Source organism: Phycodurus eques, chromosome 8 (genome assembly GCF_024500275.1).
Source record: "Phycodurus eques isolate BA_2022a chromosome 8, UOR_Pequ_1.1, whole genome shotgun sequence".
Taxonomy (NCBI): Eukaryota; Metazoa; Chordata; class Actinopteri; order Syngnathiformes; family Syngnathidae; genus Phycodurus; species Phycodurus eques.
Window position 1 is genome coordinate 22139857 of NC_084532.1, and position 14870 is coordinate 22154726.

At 42.6% G+C, this 14870-nt stretch overlaps 1 protein-coding gene across 3 annotated transcripts in view; it reads right to left on the bottom strand.

The window, feature by feature from the left end:
- The window catches only part of ncanb (neurocan b), a 149287-nt gene that overhangs the window by 43308 nt on the left and 91109 nt on the right, over nt 1-14870 (bottom strand). For all 3 annotated transcript variants that reach the window (XM_061684629.1, XM_061684628.1, XM_061684630.1), the window contains exon 9: nt 12695-13825. In XM_061684629.1, the coding sequence (XP_061540613.1) occupies nt 12695-13825 (1131 nt within the window). The remainder of the gene's footprint in view (nt 1-12694; nt 13826-14870) is intronic.

The window sequence follows — 14870 nt, forward strand, 5'->3', positions numbered from 1 at the left end:
ATGAAGTCTCCACAACCTAACGTCATCTTTAACTCATTCACTGTCAGCTCTTCCATTTACATTGGCTATTTGACTTCTATAGCTGCCAATGGTAGGGGTACTGCACAGGGAACTCAAGTAAGTTTTTACACTCAAATTCAGTTTCCATGCCTTGGTAGGTGCTGCTGTTTTGGTTGGCAACATAGTTCAAGCAGTTAAAATATTACAAACACATCTCAGGATAAATGGCCCTCCCTGGAGTGCTTGGGTCCTTGGTAAATTACCATCATCATTATTACAGAAATTAAAAATTTTGCTGTGAAATTAAGGCAAATGTGTGACATTGTTAATGGATACAGTGGAACCCTGCATATTTGCAGTTTGGAATTTGCGCTTACATGTTTTGGCCTTGTGGGAGAAAAGCAAAACATTTTGGAATAAATCACAGCAATTCCATTAACTGCGCCTGTATGTATTAATGTGGTCCAGCAGTGTTTGAATTATTAAGTCTTATAAATGTAAGCATTTGTTTTGGAGAAGAAAATTATTTTCACCACAAATACAAGACATCTTATCCGGCTTTTCGACGCATTCGCGCTGTTTATTTGCAGCCTCCAGTTTCCTAAGTGGGATTAACAAAGCTGCTTACAGGGATGACATAAATGGAAAATGCATCATCAAAGTTCTTTTTGTACGTTTCATATCCGCCGAACAATAAGAACACACGGACTCCTTGAACTTGTGCAAATGCATGTTTCCCCCTGCAAAATACAGCCCTACATCTGAATAAGAGAGCACAGATTGGGGATTTCACAGTCCCACGCCTGCCTGCATGTTTCCCCCGCTGTGGGTAAAAATCAAGCCTTTTCTCTGACAGGCGAGCGGCATTAATAAGAGGAACAAGCTCACGGGCGTTTGCTTGGAGACCTACTTTAAAACTCCACAAGGAACTTCACACGACCTCTCAGAGCCCCCCTGCCAGGAGAAACAACCCCCTTCCCGAAAGTCCGCCAAGGATGCCGTTGCAATTTGCAAACATGCCTCTTTTCTCGCCAGGATGTAATTTACACCTGTGTGGCACAAACCCCTCGAGAGACTTCACCTCCTGCTGGAGCCTGATCATGTGGGTGTGTCCCCCATGCGACCCGCATGAGGAGGGCCCTCACCCGTGCTGCGTAATGCGCTGTGATGGACGCTCAGAGCCGAACGACGCCGCCAATGCTACTGCTTTCAGGCCTAGTGAGCGGGACTGGAAAGCACAGCAAGGCGTGTGTGTTCATTCCTCGGAAATCCTAGCTTCTAACCTCCAAGGCATGGGGACTTCAATTTGAGAGGTTTGTGCCTTAAAGCATGACAAAAGGGTTTGTGTGTACATGTGTGACAACAATAGGATCATGTCATGTATATTTCTTTGGATGTCATCAACACCACATTTCTGCAAAGTAACTCAACGTAACTCATACAGAGTAACTCAACGTAACAGCATTACATACCATGGAATACCATAGTGCGATATACCAATTATGCCATCTTAATGAACATTGTACAACATCTTGCCATCGTAATGGACATTGTACAGCACCAGACTATGATAAATGTTCCCCACTCGACATCCATTGCACCCTGGTCATCGTGGAAGGGTGATTTGCCCATCTGCAGTCCCTTCTCCAGGTTACTTTTTTCCCCTCAAATGGGGTTTTGAGTTTTTCCTTGCCCGATTGAGGGGTTTAGATTAGGGGATGTCGTCAATCATTGCCAACTGTGGGCCTGTGAAGCCCTTTGACTCTTTTGCGATTAAGGGCTGTGCAAATGAACTTGACTTAATGTAACATAAGATCATCTTTAATACTGTACAGTACTTAGGCCGAATAACAACAAATTACTCTTGTATCTCCCTAGAAAATAAGCATGGCATAAGCAACACTGGAGGGCCGACCTGTCACAATCTAATGTAGTCTAATCCCTGAAAGATGCCTTCTCTACATAGGGTGGCTTTATGTAGGGAGCTTGTTTAAAACATGCGGTACGATTCTTTATCTGAAAGACTGTTGACCTGACTCGGTAAGTGTTGCCGTTTTGTTTAGCAATGCAGTTCAACTAGGATTCTAGCAGAATTGGTCCACAAAGATGTGCGCATCATTTATGTTCTAGGGAGCAACGCAACTCAGAGGAACTGTTATAAAAAGTCTTAAAACATTTAACCAATAAATGCTCATCATATATAAAAATACACATTTGTTTCATGGTAGCATCATATTTTTTTCCCCATGAACTATATGGCCCTCAAAAGAAGGGGTGCAAAGTCGGGAAAACATGCAAATGAGTTTACCACAATGTTAAACAATATGTGAGCATGAGGCACACATCTTCAACAAGAGAAATACATAATTAAATAGTATTTTGTGCACTGGGAAAACAGCATGCAGCATCTGTTGTGTGACTAAACACTCAGTTTTTGTGTGTGCGCGTGCTCCCAAAAGATCTTTTTGAGAGCTGCGTGAGATGAAAAAGTGTTCATAAAACAAAACAAAAAGTGTTTTCCATTCCATTTCAGGCGGGGGGTGGGTGGAGGGGCGGGGGGTGGTAGGTTGGAGGGGATGAAGAAGCAGAGTAAGGATCTGGAGAGTCAGTCATTAGTTTGCCTTAATCGGACGCCTGGGTGGTACAGTCTGCAAAGTAAAGCACAGCAGCTTGTGACGGCCCTCCAGAGGACCAATAATCAAGTTGTGTTGTGACAACAAAGATAATAAGCCACCTTTATGACATCATAAACATACTTAAGACAGCTTTCCTATAGGCTGCATTTGTGTTTGTAAATTCACTTTAAGGGGCTGATTTAGCTTTTCCTAAAACATGGTTGCCGAGTTTTTATCAACTATTCAAGAATAAATGAACATTTACTAAAAGTAAACAGAATGTCAACCAAGCTGCTGATTACACTTATTAATGCTGTAGAAAATCCCTCAATGAATTTTTTAGCGGTCTTGTGGTTTTTCTTTTATCCTTATCGCACTTTTTCAAAAATATTTGCCTAGTAACATATCCTGGCGAGCTTGTTAAGCAGAAGGACTAAAATTTTATCCGCAGATTACCTTTCACTAAAGTAGCATAATAACCTAGCAGGATTGTTGGTTGATGGTCTTTAATTAAATGATATATGCTATCAAAAATGTACTTTTTAATTCTTTGTATACACATTTTTGCATCTCTGTAGTGCCCTACCCAAGTGGGAATTTAAATGCGCATCCGCTATTATAAGTATAAATAAGCGGCTGGTGATGATCAAATGTTGCCCCCACAAGTGAAAATACATCTATCCATTTTCTTCCACTTGTCCGAGGTCAGGTCACGTGGGCAGTAGCTTTAGCAGGATGCCCAGACTGCCCTCTCTCCAGCCACTTCATCCAGCTCTTCCGGGGGGGATACCTAGGCTTTCCCAGGCCAGCCGGGAGACATCGTCTCTCCAGCGTGTCCTGGGTCGTCCCCGGCGGGACACGCCTGTAACACCTCACCAGGGAACCGTCGAGCCACCCTAATCAGGTGGCCGAGCCACCTCATCTGGCTCCTCTCAATGTGGAGGAGCAGCGGTTCTACTCTTGAGCCCTTCCCGGATGTCCTAGCTTCTCACCCTATCTTTAAGGGAGAGCCTCGTCACCCTGTGGAAGTCCGCCTCACTGCAAACGCTGCACCGATCTGCCTGTCGATCTCCTGTTCCATTCTTCCCTCACTCGTGAACAAGACCCCAATATACATGAACTCCTCCACTTGGGGCAGGATCTCATCCCAACCTGGAGAGGGCACTCCACCCTTTTCTGACTGAGGACCATGGTCTCAGATTTGGAGGTGCTGATTTTCATCCCAACCGCACATTCGGCTGCAAACCGCTCCAGTGAGAGTTGGAGATCACGTTTTTTTTTTTTTTTTTTGATGAAGCCAGCAGATCGGCAAACAGCAGAGATGCAATACTGAGGCCACCAAACCGGACTCCCCGCTATGCCTTGGCTGTGCCTAGAAATTCTGTCCATAAAAGGCTTCAGTGACAAAGGGCAGTCTAGTCAGAGTCCAACCCTCACCGGAAACGAATCAGACTTACTGCCAGCAATGCGGACCAAACTCTGACACTGGTCGTATAGGGGATTCGGTAACCCATACTCCAGAAGCACCCACCACAGGACTCCCCGAGGGACAAGGTCGAAGGCCTTCTCCAAGTCTGCAAACCACATGTAGACTGGTTGGGCAAACTTCCATGCACCCTCGAGGACTCTGCCGAGAGTGTTGAGGTGGGCCACTGTTCCACAGCCAGGACGAAAACCACACTGCTCAGATTCGACTTCCCGATGGACCCTCCTCTCCAGCACCCCTGTCTCGATTTTACCGGGGAGGCTGAAGAGTGTGATCCCCCTGTAGTTGGAACATACCCCCCTACCATACCCTTCTTAAAAACGGGGACCACCACCCCAGTCTGCCAATCCAGAGGCACTGTCCCCGATGTCCAGGCCTGGCCCCAGTGACCTGCATCCGGGAAAGGGAAAACATCTTCCTATGTTTTCATACATCAGAGAGGTCTTTTGAGCCGTGCTTTGTCTGGTCCCTCACCGAGGGACCTGTTTTCCATGGGTGACCCCGCCAGAGGCGTAAAGCCCCAGACAATTTAGCTCTTAGGATCATTGGGACACACAAACCCCTGCACCTTTATCCGGTGATGGCTCAAGGAGGGGAGTGAAAATACAATCCATGCTTTTATTGTCCTAATGAGGGCTCACTTTTTTCTTCACACGCTCAGCTTGTCGCGCCTCTTGCCTCGTTGGTCCTGCATTCCAAATTCAACATTTCAATTCTGCATTAAGGGCAGCACGGTGGCTCACAAGCTTTTTTTGCTCAAGGGCCAGATGATATACTGTATGATACAGTATATACAGTAGATATTTCTACCAATGTGACCGTTTTCAAACCCTGAGTTTCCACTCTATTGGGAACCGCAGTGAGATAGCATGAACAGCCCAGTGATGCAGTTTTAAAGGCCCATAAGAGTGAGATCTCCCTTGTGCACTTAAGCACATTCTCGACACTTTGTCTTGCCTCATTAATTCACTAGTTCGTGCATACAAAGACTAAATGCGCAGTGAGCATGGAAGAGTTTGCACCCCTGTTTTATGCCTTTAAGCAAAGGAGTCCCCATATTAAGCAGTAAAATCGTTAGCCTAAAAGCATAATTACCTAAGTCATTTTTAACTTACTGTCAGAATATCAACAAAAAAATACCAGTTTGCTTGCTGTCTGTGTAGATTCTCAGCTAACTTTCTAGCTTTCATGCTAATCCACAAAGGATGAATAGAGGCAAATGTGCTCCTCTTGTTTGTTGAATTTGTTGCGTTTTTTTCATTTTCTCAAAACGTTACAAGATTACTTAGGCAATCATGCTATTATACTAATGATATATAAAAATACAGTGGACACTCTAAAGTTGCACGCCCCAAAGAGTTCAATCAAAATCTTGTCGGAAAAATATGTTTTGTCATCCGTCAACAAATCTTGGAGTTCAAACCATCATCAAGTGGAGTGTCTTACTTTTTCTTTGGCTTTTTTGTGATGCCACCACAGAAAGGTACCAGTGATGACAAAGGGAGGGAATCATGATGATGACCATGGGACAGAAAATGGAAATCTCTACAATGGAAGGGAAAGGCTCTGGCTGCTCAAAACAATATAATACAATTAAATTGCATACAGATTTTTTTTTTTTTTTACCAAGAAGGCGCTAAGCGATTAGCATTTAACTGTAAGCATAAAGGCTAATGCCTCACATGAAATTACCAGAGACAGGATATTCCATTATGTATGGAATATGTTTTTTGTTTTTGTTTTTTTGGAACCAATCCTCTGTTAGTGCCATCTGGTGACATTTTGGTGGCAGGAACTATGCTGAAGTGAGATGAGGAATTTCACTGAAACAGTGCTTCCCCATCATCTTGCGACATCAATAGGTAATCACAAACCTTTCTGGAGGGGGGTGTCAATGACTTGCAGATTTTCGCATTTATTTATTTATTTATATTGCTTTATTTCACATTTTTAACTTCCCCTGTTAAAATATCACGTAAAACAGTGACTGTTTGCGCGCCTGTAATAAAACAATTTTCCTTATAAAAAAGGTGTCGAGGCCTGTTTTATAGCGCAGGGCTCCAACTATTACCACAACTACATTCATAATAGTGGCAGAATGATGAGTTAGATATTCAATCATTTGTTTTTAAATGGTTCTATACCAGCGGTCAAAAAAATCTGCGTTAAAATGACTGATCTATAGAATGGCAGGCACACACCCTTTATAGTGATGACCGTCCAAATATGACTTCCCTCCTAAATACAGTATTTGTATTGGATTTATTTCATACTGAATAAATAAAAATGCTCTCATTCAAAATGAAGTGTGTTATATGTCCCGACTGGCTGACAACACATCTATGTAAGATATTTTTATATTTAAAGTGTGCTATATTTTTCCTCATGGATCTCAATGACATTCACAAGTTTCAGGAAAACTCCATGCACCATAATTTACAGCCAGCCTTGGAATTCAATGAATCATGCCTCTTTTGTGTTTACACACATTCTCAGGTTACGCGGGGTGGGTCTGTCAGAAATTTGGACAGGTGAATATGCATAAATAAAAAGTAGGCAAGCCCAGGCACGTAAAAAAGGACTTGTGTGAATGGAAGAATATATCCCACAGGGATCAGAGAGCGATTGGCTGCTTTAAGTTGGACAGCGCTAGGTTCAAGAGGCAGATCAAAACAAGATCCAAGCTAAAGACCCAAAGAGTACCAAAAGACACGGCCCGTGGCCGACAAAAGTAGCCAGAAGAGAGAGAAATATGATACTCAGAAAGAGGATAGGGCAGACAAATCAATTGGCTTCTCTGAGCTGGCGGACAACCTGAACCATCCATCCGCAGAAACACTGATAATGTGCCACTCTGGGTTGCCCCTGATTCCATTTATCTTCACCCCTTCACACAAAACACCGGCACACTTAAACCTCTCTCTGCTCATGAATTTAACACTCCAATTTGTTTGAGGGCCGGATGTCAAGATATTGATGTCGCTGGCCGTCTGGTCCATCTTGGAAAAAGACTAAAGTCGGGAAGGTTTTTATTGAAGCGGGGTACAAACGTATTCATTTTTAACATCTGAACATGTTTTTTTTTTTTTTTTTTTAAAAAGCATGGAGGGACATTGCATTGCAAGTTTTCCCACTGTGGGACTAATCAAAGGTTAACATGTCTTTCTTATCTTACTGATCACACATCACGTAAAAAATGTCTTTTGTAGTACCAAGACTGACCTGTAAGAGACAGTAGAGTGCCTCAGGGCATCCAGACTGACACAAAAAAACCAAAGATGAATTAGTAGGAGAATAAGAAGAAGCTAGGCTAATTGTCTTATCTGGTAAGTAATTTGCAGTGGCAAACTCTTGTCATTTTTACTGTGGTGAATGACTTTTGAAATGGTATACCAACACTCACCACCAGTTGCTCCTCTATTTGTTTCCTAATTGGCTATTGTTCCGGATTTAAAATAAGGATTTGTCATTGTAAATTATCATAAATTGAACAGGTTCAACATTTCCGATCGTCTGTCCAGACCGATGGGAATTTCTTTTTAAATTATTTTACACATCATATTGATCTACTACTACTACTGCTACTACGGCTGCTATTGTGCCAATTCCTCTCTCATTCCTCACTCTGTCACTCAACACCTCTATCCTATTGTCCCTCTCCATCCATTTTCAACCCGACCGGCTGAGGCAGACGGTTGCCCCACAGACCCTATGTTCATTTTGAGGTTTCTTCCTTACAAGGAGTTTTTCCTTGCCTCCGTCACCAAGTGCTTGCTTATGTGGGGTTAATTATTGTTATAACGCTTTAAGCAATGGATATTTGAACACGAACGGTGGATCAAGATGGACAAATAATATTACAGTACTCATAGTCTGACATATTTTCTTTATCTTCTGCCAAAACCAACTAATATTACTGCAGCTGAGTCACTCGCCATAGTTGTTAAACTCTTCTTCGTTTGTGTCTGCATGACAGTATTATACTGCCAACTGTGGCCAAGTGGGACACACCAGAAGGAGCCGCAATGAATTAATCATGATGCCAAAACTGTTTAATTATGTTATATGTTTTTATAAAGTACAGTACAGTGCTACTTTCTAATTAAAAAAAACCAACATTTTGGTTGTTTTTTTAGGGAGGCTGGAACAGATTAATTGTATCTATATTCATTTCTATGAGGAAAGATGATTTCACATATGATTATTTTGAGTTACGGAACAAATTAAACTCACATCTCATGGCAGCACTGTATATAAATGTATGAGGAATGTGGTTCTTGACCTGCTCAATGTGTCAAGTGACTTGAGGTAACTTCTGTTGTCAATTGGCGCTATTTAAATAAAATTTACTTGAGTTGACTAATCAATAGTCGCGGGCTGCTGGAGCCTATCCCAGCTATCTTGGGGCGCGAGGCGGGGTACACCCTGAACCGGTCACCAGCCAATCGCAGGACACATAGAAACAACCATTCACACTCACATTCACATCTACGGGCAATTTAGAGGCTTCAATTAACCTACCACGCATGTTTTTGGGATGTGGGAGGAAACCGGAGTGCCCGGAGATAACCCACCCAGGCACGGGGAGAACATGCAAACTCCACACAGGCGGGGCCGGGATTTGAACCCCGGTCCCCTAAACTGTGAGGCAGCTGTGCTAACCAGTCGCCCACCGTGCCGGCTTGAGTTAATGCTTTTAACTAGCATTAAATGCTTTTAACTAGACAGCAAGGACATGAAACATGAAAAAAACTAAATAAATGAATAACTATGTAAATAGGCTGTTGCGATTAATACATTTAGTTTGTGTGTGTGTGTGTGTGTGTGTGTGTGTGTGTGTGTGCGTGCGTGCGCTGGAGGCCAGACTGACAAGCAATGAGACAGTTATGACAGAGGGCAAACGCAAAGGACTGACAATGTAACAAAACCATGGAAAGAAACGAGTAAAGAAAGAAGGATGTAAAGAAATAAAGTGCCTCTTGATGCAAAAAGATGCAAAGACAAAGCTACTATTATTGATCACTATGACGTATATATACTCCCACCTACAGTATAAAACCTAAGAGGACACACTAACCTTTCCTTTTCTCCTCTTTTCTTCCACCTCGAACTGTCCACCCCCAGTGCCCTTTCCTTCCCTCTTGTAATTTCCTCTGCAGTATACCTGACAACTATAAAAGGTTATCCCGACGCGGGGGTTTTATTTTTGTAATTGTCCGACACGAGCCGTCCATTGAAATGTCCTCCTATCAGAGATGCGGATGATGCGAGGGAAGGTACTAATAGAAAAATGTGTAACATTACAATCAAAGTGGAGTACTTGGGAGTTTAGTCAATATTTCCTGGAGAAATATGCCTCAAAATTTCAACAAAACTTGGAACCATCGTCACGTGTGACGTCAGGGGTGGGCAAACCTTTCTACTCAAGGGCCAAATTTAATATAATATACAGACAAAAAGGGACATGTCATTCATTGAGGTAAAATAAATAAATAAATAAATAATTTTACAATGTGTATGCAAAATATGGAAAATAATTTACTTTAAAAATTCAGTTCATTCAGATTACTTGTATCTATTACTTATTGATGTCATTAGTCAGCCAATTATTTAATAAGATTAAAAGAAAATATTAAATGTAAAGGATTTTATATTTTATGGTTTATTTTATTATTTACAATATATTATTTGACCAATTATCTAATGAGACTGATAGATAAAAAAAATACATAAAAAATGAATCAATTAATTTTATGAAATCAGAATCATCTTTATTTGCCAAGTATGTCCAAAAAACAACACACAAGGAATTTGTCTCCAGTAGTTGAAGCCGCTCTAGTACGACAACAGACAGTCAATTGACAGAGAACACTTTGGAGACATAAAGAAAAAAAAAAAAAAAAAACAGCCACTGAGCAATAAAGGGTTAATAGTTATCTGGTAAAGCCGGTACAAATTGTTGTTATTTTTTTGACAATTGTGCAAAAAGATGAAGTGTCCTCTAGTACTTAGAGCAGTTTGAATGACTAATTATTTTCTATTATTACTATTAGATGACATCATTGCTGTTCACCTTCCTGTATTTTTACTTTATTTTAGTTTTGTTTCAGTGGTTAACTTTTTTTTTTTTTGCACTCCTATGACATTTACTTAAAATATTAGCATATATGCTATTGTTTTAAAAATATATGCTGCTCACATCCAGACATTCAAATGCAGGCTCGTGATATTACACACCCCACCAAGCCCCGCCTCTTAAAGGCACACACAGACATTACAATACGTACAGTATTTTCTGTACATTTTAGGCTTTAAATTTTCTGGGTGTTCAAATGCGTTTACAGTGCGTTTAAAAATGAGTTTTAATATGTTTAAATGTGTAAATTTAAACCCAGTGGACCCCCGCATGCTTGCTGTTTGTTTTCCTTTATTTTCCTTTTTGGGGGGAACTAACCCCGAACTGACTGATGGTTTATCACAGCTTATTCAAGAATTTGCCGTTTACAGAGAAGAAATAAATAAATAAATATATATAAATATATATATATATATATATATATATATATATTTATATATATATATATATATATATTTATATATATATATATATTCCCCCCCTCTTCAATGCAATTGCTAGGCGGCACGGTGAGCGACTGGTTAGAACGTCAGCCTCACAGTTCTGAGGACCGGGGTTCAATCCCCGGCCCCGCCTGTGTGGAGTTTGCATGTTCTCCTCATGCCTGTGTGGGTTTTCTCCGGGCACTCTGGTTTCCTCCCACATCCCAAAAGCATGCATTAATTGGAGACTCTAAATTGCCTGTAGGTGTGAACGTTAGTGCGAATTGTTGTTTGTTTGTATGTGCACTGCGATTGGCTGGCAACCAGTTCAGGGTGTACTCCGCCTCCTGCCCGATGATAGCTGGGATAGGCTCCAGCACGCCCGCGACCCTCGTGAGGAGAAGCGGCTCAGAAAATGGATGGATGGATGCAATTGCTTTTTGCGGACCAACCCCGCGAATAGGGGGGGTCCACTGTATGATGAAAGCATCTGGGAGGGGTAAAAATTTATTTTTACATGGTTTCTCTTTATCACAGATTTTCACCCATTCTGGCTGGGTATGGAACATATCCCCTTACATAAAGTGGGGTTCACTGTAACTGCTTGCAATGAACAAGTAATGCATTTATTATAAGGATGCCACACAAAGTTTGTGATTTTGCCCAGCCAATCAGCAAAGAACTCCAAATAAACTATTCCAGGTCACCATGTAATGGGTTAAACTCATAAAACACTGGGCACAAGGCAGTGCTCCAAGATATTTTCAATTAAAAACACATTGTGGCTGAATATTACACAGACAGTGCGTGAGAGATGATTTTAATTTTCTGTGTTTTGCTGCCACGGCGGCGCGTCCATCAGCTATCTGTGAAATCAATGACAACACGCTGTGACAAACAAGCGCGACCGCCAGTGTCACGAAAGAGAGAAAGGCGGCGAGTGTTTGTTTGGCGGGGGCTCAACACAAGTGAGGGAATGAATGAAAAACAATTAGAAAGGAAGGCGAGAGTGCAGTCAATTATGAAGCCCATCTTGGAAAATTGTGTCGACATTGATTTGTTGGGGGGTGGGCGGGGATCTTTGTCTCCCTGACAATTCACCTAATTGCACTCACGCTGACCCTCTAATCACTCCTCCAAGACCCGAATGCTCTCACCTGACTGCTGTCTGGACTGATTTCTACAGCAAAGTGATAACAAAGGGAATGGATTTATCATGTGTCATTTATGTCAGGGGCAGCATGTTGGCCTAGTGATTAGCACATCTGCCTTACAGTTCTGAGGTTTGAATCTCTGCCCTGTGCTTGCGTGGAATTTTTCACGTTCCAAAAATCTGAATGCAATACCAAGTTTTCCAAAGGTATTAATGATAGTGTGAAAGGTTTTTTTTTTGTCTACATGTGCCCTGCGATTGACTGGTGAACAGTCCTGGGTGTGCCCCACCGCTCACCCAACATCAGCTGGGATAGGCGTTAGCTAACCTGTTAACTTGATGAGGGCAGCTACAGAAAAAACAATGGATGGTCGTTGACTCAAGTTAAGAACAGAACCAAGAATGTGTGTGCCATTGTCATCTGGCCCAACGGGTTGGTAACTTAATGCTTTCCTTTTTCCAACGGCAAACCCATATACTACCATGAACTATTTCCTGGTCACCGAGGCTTACAAGCTTGCCAAGCCGATGGGTGAAATAATCAACCATCTAAGCCAGGATTTTCACAGTTTTTGTCCTGTGTGTAAAGTACCTATGCGGGATGGGGGGGGTCAGTTGAAGTCGCCCTGGGATTATGCCATCTTTTGACATACACTGTATTAGAGGTGAACACCACCAGCTGACACCATGCTGCCCTTGAGATAAAAAAAATATTGTTTACTCTATAAAAACTGAACTAAATTCCAAATCCAAGTGGCATCACAACAGCTGCACATTTCAGAAAAGCAACTGTTTATGCCTCCCACTGAGTGGCATACAATCAAACTAATCACGACTGATTAGATAATCGCTTGTAAATGATGATAGAGACTATGAACATACCTGGTGGGATGAATCCAAAAGCCCAGTTGGGTACCAAGATGCCAAAAGGGTTTCTCATGCCTTTGCTGTCCGTCACCACTGGAGACTTGTGTTCCTCTGACTTCGGCTTGTAGCCCTTGGAAGGTGTCCAACGACTTCCAAACACAAAGGACTCAGACACTGCCAATCTGGACTCCATTTCTGTAAAGGTGTCCTTTGTGTCTGACCCAACACTTGCCAACTGGCTGGCGGTTGTCGTCGATGATTCCATAGAAAAGTTTCCCTCCAAGTTGCTCGTAGTCGTCTCCATCCATGAGATAGAAATGGATGGTTCCTGTGCAGAGGAGCTTTTGGAGGAAAGTTCAATGGTGGCTGCTGTGGTTTCAGGATCTGTGATTGGAGTGTCTCTTGTTGTCAGAACCTGTGCCCTTGTGATCTCAGTGGTGGTCAGTAAATCCCTCAAGGACTCTGGTGTGGAAGTGACCACCTTGGCTGCACCACGACCAGGGTTTCTACCCGCACCTTTCCTTTGCTTCTTAAGAACAGGAGTGAAGCCCCAACTAGAACCATTATCTCCACTTTGTGACAAAGAAGAAGAAGAAAAAGCAGAAGAGAGGTATTCAGTCGGCCGGTGGACATAGATGATCTCTCCCCTGGCCTCCTCGGCCGTTTGAGGCGAGGTGGTGGTGGTTGGTTGCGCCACGAGCTGCCACCGGGACAAAGTAGTGTGTTCAACCACTGTGACAAGTTCACTCTGGCTTTGGTGTAATGAAGACTCAGATTCTGGACTGAGCTTGACATTCCTGCTGGGAACAGTATTAACAAAGTTGCCAGTTAAACTGTTACCCTCACTGCTCCCCTCTACCTCCTTTTTTTTATCTGTCCCAGTTGCAGTAGTTGTTTGTGCCTCATCTCCATCGTGGTCGCTCCCCTCACCAGAATAGTTTTCCAATGTGTCCTGTTGAAAGGAGTCAGGCAGGGTTATCATCTCAAGGGGCCCCGATTTGGCTTCCAGAGGTTCCCAAGTGCGGTGTCTGGGAAAGCCTCCTCTGAAGCGCCCTACTGACTTGATGGCCCACGCCGGACCTGCTTTTCGAACCTTGACCCGTTCACTGGGGCTTGTTTTGCCTTCAGGGCCCAGTGCAGTTATCCCTACGAGAAACAGAAAGTGAGAGTATTTAATTTGAATGCATTAACAGGGGGCAAGTAAGTGTGGGCTGGCATTAATTTCATGGCTGTTAAATTAGCAATTAAACCTTAAGACCGGCTTACACAAGCTCTGTGAACCATACAGGGAGCAAAATGTTATTTGCGGGGACATGCGGCGGACTCCTTTGTTAGCTGCAATCGATAGCAGATGCATAAAACTCAACCCCATTCGAGACCACAACCTTTGGGAAGTACATACGCTTAAAAGATTTGACTATTTTTGGCTTTGCAAATGTGTGGACAATCAATAGACTTCAGTCCATCTCTCAAACTGAAAAATCTGACCACAGTAATTCAAATGGACCTAAAGCAGCGCAAGAAAGATTGAGGGTAAAGGACCGGGAAAACACAATGGTTGAGGGAGGAGAGTTGCAAGCTCCCAGAAGTCAATTTAGGAACCTGACTGGCTACTGGTTGAAGTATATTTTAATCATGTACAACTGACATTAGCACATAGTATCTTGATAACGACGAGAGGAAATACGATCGCCATGTTTGCTAGCCACTCTTCTGCCTCTTGCATTGTCCTGCATCTGTCCGCTTAACTCAGTTGGTCTAATGTTGGACGAGAATAATGAGATTGTTACAAAAAGCAGCGCAAGACAGACTTAGGAAAGCATACAGGAGCCGGAAAGGCAGGAGAATTGCTAGCGGCTAACCAGCGGATTCAGCTCCTTCGCTTGACTGGCAAGTCGCTGTCAAGGAAAACTCCCAGCTGTTCCTCCTTCAAGACATTCTGTGTGCGAGCTTACAGTGTTTGCCGTTAGGCCCCTAGCCAGTGATAAAAGGAGCCACATCTGTATACCCCAGAATAAACACACAGGTTTCTGAAGCATATTTTAATCACATAAAACCTACCCTGAGAACTGAGAAACGAACAAATGTGATCTCTAGCAACTCCCCGGCCTCCATGTTGTCCTGTTCCTGGGTGTTTTCCTCTTTAAAAATAGTTGTAGGTACAACAAAAAATGTTTTGCAATAAACAGCG